The sequence below is a fragment of the Aplysia californica genome, unplaced genomic scaffold (genome assembly GCF_000002075.1).
Source record: "Aplysia californica isolate F4 #8 unplaced genomic scaffold, AplCal3.0 scaffold00087, whole genome shotgun sequence".
NCBI lineage: Eukaryota > Metazoa > Mollusca > Gastropoda > Aplysiida > Aplysiidae > Aplysia > Aplysia californica.
The window spans coordinates 855,105-860,358 of record NW_004797357.1 but is presented as its reverse complement, the minus strand read 5'-3'; the positions used below and the strand labels follow the sequence as shown (position 1 = coordinate 860,358).

General features: G+C 41.8%; 1 protein-coding gene across 1 annotated transcript in view; it reads left to right on the top strand.

Annotated features, from left to right (window-relative positions):
- LOC101863970 (neuronal acetylcholine receptor subunit beta-3) overlaps positions 1-5,254 on the top strand; it is a gene marked incomplete in the record, with an annotated part of 188,339 nt that overhangs the window by 90,803 nt on the left and 92,282 nt on the right. Inside the window, 1 exon segment of the mRNA XM_005094696.3 lies at positions 2,512-2,613. Coding sequence (XP_005094753.2) covers positions 2,532-2,613 — 82 coding nt within the window.

Genomic DNA, 5,254 nt, shown 5'->3' with positions numbered 1-5,254 from the left:
GGTGGGGGCGAAATGCAACAAAACTCACAATCCTAGGTTGATTTATTTTAAAACAACTTATCTTTCTTGACGTTTTTGAGTTATTTAGCTTTGTCTTTGGCTGATCACTGTTTTTCTCTCATATTCCTTGCGTGTGTACCAGACTGTGCTAAGTTACTTTACCTTTTCATCCTCTGTTGCCGTTAAGCGTCGAGGGGAGATGCAGTTTTCTATGGCAGGATAGCTCTGCAGCTCTTTCATTTGTGATGTTATGTGCGTAAGGTTTAATAATTGTCACCCTCTGATCCTATTGAGTCTTGTCCATCGAAGAAACTGTGTTAAAGGTAATACATAATATGTCTAAATTGGAATACAGCAACCCATCTCCGATGTCCTCTTGTGATATCACAACATCTTCCAATCTCCCCCTATTTTCTTGTAACTGCCCAAATGTTTCCCATCTCCCCATGTCTCCTTGTAACACCACAACAGCTTCCAATCTCCCGATGCCTACTCTTCACATCACAAACTTTCAATCTCCCACAACACAGCATCCTGCGCATCTCACTTGGGCTGTTTCCGTTCTTTTTGAATGCAGAAAGTGGAAAAGAAATCCATCCATTAGCCTGGTCATCCCCTCTCAATAACACAAACGATTAGGCTCTTGAGAAGGCAAATTGTGTCAGTTTTATCAATCGTATATCACACTTAGGTCTTATAACCAATATAAACTTACACATTTCATAAACTTTTCTGTTTTAATTTATGAATGCCAGTGTCTCATATTGACAAGATTATATTATACACATCGTGACTTTGAAGATGGTTCAATTCTTGTTGTGGCTCTGTCGCTCTATTAGCGATGAAATAGAATCTTAAACCAACGTCTCGACGAAGTAGATCTAATCTTGACTAGTTCTGTCCCGCTTTTTAAAAAGTAATTTCTCACAGAAATTCGGTTACTTTCCCTGTCAGTAAATTCTCATCTCATGACACACATTCGGATATAAATCAGAGGAACCAGCTTTATCTAAGCAGTCATAAATCTATCCTCGCGATTTCAATTTTCTTTTATGCAAGTTCTTGACCCATCCCGCTACTTCCTTCCGCTTCTCTTTCCACTCACGTAAGTCCTCCTGCCATCTTAACTTCCGCTTTCTCGCTATCATCACCCTGTTTCCCCCTCTATTCTTGAAACTTTTCTATTATTTGGAGCGTTGGTAATGTTTATTTACCCCCCCCCCCCCCCAACCAATCCCCTGGCCACTTGTAGAAAAGGCAAAAATAACATCCAGAGAACAAATAATACAGAAGAACCAAACCAAATCACAACAAGCCACTACTTCGAGCCGACTATCGTGGTCTTGTTTCATTTCTTTGATTTTCTTTTCTTTTAACCCCAGTTTTCTTTTCGGGAGCTCTCCCCTAACCCTTTCAATTTTCCAACTTCATGGTCGCCTGAACCATAATATTCTTCGAGTGATTTTTGACTTCATGTAAAAGTTGATCGAAAAGCTGGGTCATTCCGAAATGGGCTTCTTCTGGGGTTTGGGGGGAGGGGAGGAAGGAAAGGAGGGGTGGGGCAGGACGGGTAAATGGAAAGGGGGGGGGGCAGCGACAAAAGGGAGAAGGAGAGAGGGGGACTGCGTCATTGGCCCTCATTTTACCAGCCTGGACCCTCAGTTGATGGCTCAGTACGTCAGCGGGGGCAGAAGGTCAAGTCAGTACGCGATAAAGATGTAACCGCTGCGCAGGAAAGGTAGTGGCGTACGAGTAGCACCTCACCAGTAGGGTAAATTGCGCTCTTCGTAGGCGGTACAATATTTTGTTCGTATGTCACAGCCCTTTTGGGTTTCCGACGGAGAGCACAGCACTTATAAACATTTTTTTTGCTGTGATGTACACATTGTGCATGCCCGACATTAACTGTTTATGTGCTTAAACACTGATTTTCAGAAGTAATTTCTTTCTTACTATCCACAGGAACTACTCAGAATATCACGTAGAGTGCTCTTTTCTTTTCTTTTTTAAAACAGAAGATAGCATCGCCAACTGTAATTACGATTGTAGATATCGGGATCTGAGTCAAAACAATATTTGACCTAATTTGGCGGATAGACGCTTAGAGTCGGACGCTGACTATATGCTATCGTAAGGATAATGTCTTGAACTCGTTGTATTAGTCATTCTTTCATCTTTACAGCATCCAGTGGATAAACAACCCATTTGTGTCTAGTCGGGGAATGGAATATGAAGTACATTTTTTAAATAAACTATTCACACTATAACTAGAGCTAATTACTTCCGAACGGGTACGTTGCAGTTTAGTTTAGTTTTCTGTTTCGAGGTTATAAAATCACGTGTCACCACTTGTCGAGTTTTTTCGTTGGAGTCCCTATCTTCGCCACAAAAGGCCCCCTTCTTTCCTTGTCTCTAATTCGATATATTTATTTAATGGACTTTTAGAGTACAGTCGGATTTACGTTCATGCGGTTGGCGTATCTAAATTGTTCCGTATTTCTTCTTTTACAGGCACACCCGATTTCATCACCATGGTTGAGATGCATCTACCGTCCCCTGTAAGTCTCTGCTTGTTGCTTGGGACGATTTCCTTCCTGTGGCAGAGCTCTCAAGGTAAGTTCAACTTGTTTTTTATGTGTGTTTGGTGTGTTACGATGAGGATCAAACGGATTTCGTACCTTAAAAAAACTACGCTTCATTTCTAGGCGGCAAAATGAAACTAGATGTTTCTTTTGGTCTTAGAAGTAAGTGATTGTGACGCCATGTTTAACGTATGCCATTTTTTTTTTACAACAACCCGAGACATTTCGTAGACGATTCCTACAAAGTGGGCATTTTGCGGTTTCCTTTTTTGCAAGACGGGATTCTCGGTCGATAAATCTACTTGAAGCAAAGCTGGACAGAAAACGAAGCGAGTGTGGGAAATAAGTCGTCCGTTCTGTTGAGAGATTGGTGTGTTTGAGAGAGAAGTCATAACAGTCGGGGAAGCTGCGTTCCTTGTTGATGGGCCAGTTGGAATCTTATATATACCGAGGTTAACAGGGTGTAACTAAACAACCGCTTTTATTTCTATTCCCAGGCATTTAGACCACAGCGTCGTTGACGTACATTTAGAGCAAACAATACTGTGCAACACAAATGGACGAAATTCAATATCAATTTCATTAAATTAAAAACTAATACTTCACCTACAGTTTCCTGTTGTAGTTTTTTGTGCTTGGGTCAATGCCTTCTAACCAAAATACAGGTTCTCTATATCCGCCCAGCTTATCTCAAGGCCGTATTTGCCTATTGTAAAAACTCAGCTTCCAGGCTGTTCCAGTGGCCAATAATGTGGGATTTTAAAAATTAGAAGTGACATAAGCAAGTTAAAAGAATCCTAATGAAGCAATGGCGTCCTCTGGGAGAATTGGCGGATAGACATGATGTGAAGTAGGGAGTGAGGAAGAAGAAAGCATTTGAGAACAATAAACATGTTGATGAAACACATCGGTAGGAAAAGGTGGAACCCTTAAATGGACGTAAACCCTTTGTGAATCGAAGGGCTTTATTGACAAAATGAAAACTGTAATTGCACTGAGAAGGCACGGCGAGTAAGATAATATACTATTTCTTCAAAAAAGAGAATGCGATGAAAATATCTTTATTTCCTCGAGTCAACCGGGAGAAGAGACAGCTCTTCAAACGGTGCACACCGGACGTGCTGAAGGGGCTCGTTTACTCTACTTTCTCAGCCGCAGCGCCTGTGAAGACTTCCGGATCCCGTTATCATTTCCGCCGCTTCCGCCTTCCCATAAAGCCCCCCCCCCCCCTCCGCTCGCCTCCAACACGGCCAGCAATAAGGAGGCTCGCTATTGGCTACTGTATCAACGAGCTTCACGCAACGCCACCTGTGGCCATTAGAGGGATTTATCCAGGGGACGTGATAGGTAAATGTTAAACGGTGCGTAAGAAATACCCTCCTCCACCCCAACCTCAAATCTTTACCCCACCTCCCACCCTCTTTTCAGCCTCTTGTTTATATTACGTCGTCTCGCACAAGATTTTGCCTCAGGTAGCCTTTTAATTACTTTTCATACGAACCACATGAGAGAAATAATGGGATCATGCACCTGAGAATTATAATAGATGCGTTTCAGCGCCCTGAAGGAGAAGTATTTTTTTTAACACTTTAAAGCGGTGCTTTTCAAATTAAAAATAAAAAAATAGCCAGCGCCCATTTTCATCATTTTTAAGAGGCAAAATTTTTCGTACCGATAATTTACTTTTATTTCGAAACGAGGCTTACAACGTAATAACACATGTTACTACCAGTGTCATCCTCATCGACCACAAAAATTACCAAAGTGCCCACTTGTGAGCAATACCACTCATGGTGGCAAGTACTGCTTTAGAGAGATGAACACCGCTGGGAAAATAGCCGGAAACCATTTTTGGTTGGATCGTGTACTTGGCGTGCATACAAGCTGTAAACCATGACCTTAATTTGTATAAATGGGCGCGGTCTAATTAGGTCGTTTTAGTGCTAATCCATAATAAAATAACATTGTTTTTAATTTAACCATTAGGTGTACCTTTCTGAAGGTGAATCAGTCCCTGAATATTGATTACCTAACTCGTTTAAAGATAACTTCATTGTGTGTGTATGTGTGTGTGTGTGTGTGTGTGTGTGTGTGTGTGTCTGTGTGTCTGTCGCGGCATCTGAGACCACACTTATAACTCTTGAAGTGTTTCCACCTGAAGGGAATATCGAGGAATTCTCTGGACAGACATGTTGACACGAAACGCCGAGTAATATTTTAGTTGTAAGTAACCTGTAGTGAAATCAAGAGTTGTAACATCTTCTACAAGATTGTCTGCCAAATGCGGGCCTTTGAAGTTAGCACGACGGAAAACATCAGGCCACAGACTCGGAGTATGAATACCTGGATCAGTTATTGTTTTATGAAATCTGGCTAATTTATTTTTTGTGGGGAGATCCTGCCCAGTAAATTTCCCACGTTTACTTCTGCTGTCTGTTCCTCTCCAGCGGTTGCATTTCTCTCCCATTTTTACTTTGTTTCTGTAGATTTTTACTTTTCAGATTTTTTACAGATCACATAACAAGAACCAAACAAGTTTAAAAATTGGGGGGAAAAGGATGGTGGTGGTGGAGGTGTCCATAAATACTGTAGTGAAGGAACGAAGTCACCTGGACACAGACACGCGCATACAGGCTCGCGAGCACGCACAATGCACGCATACGCACCCCCCC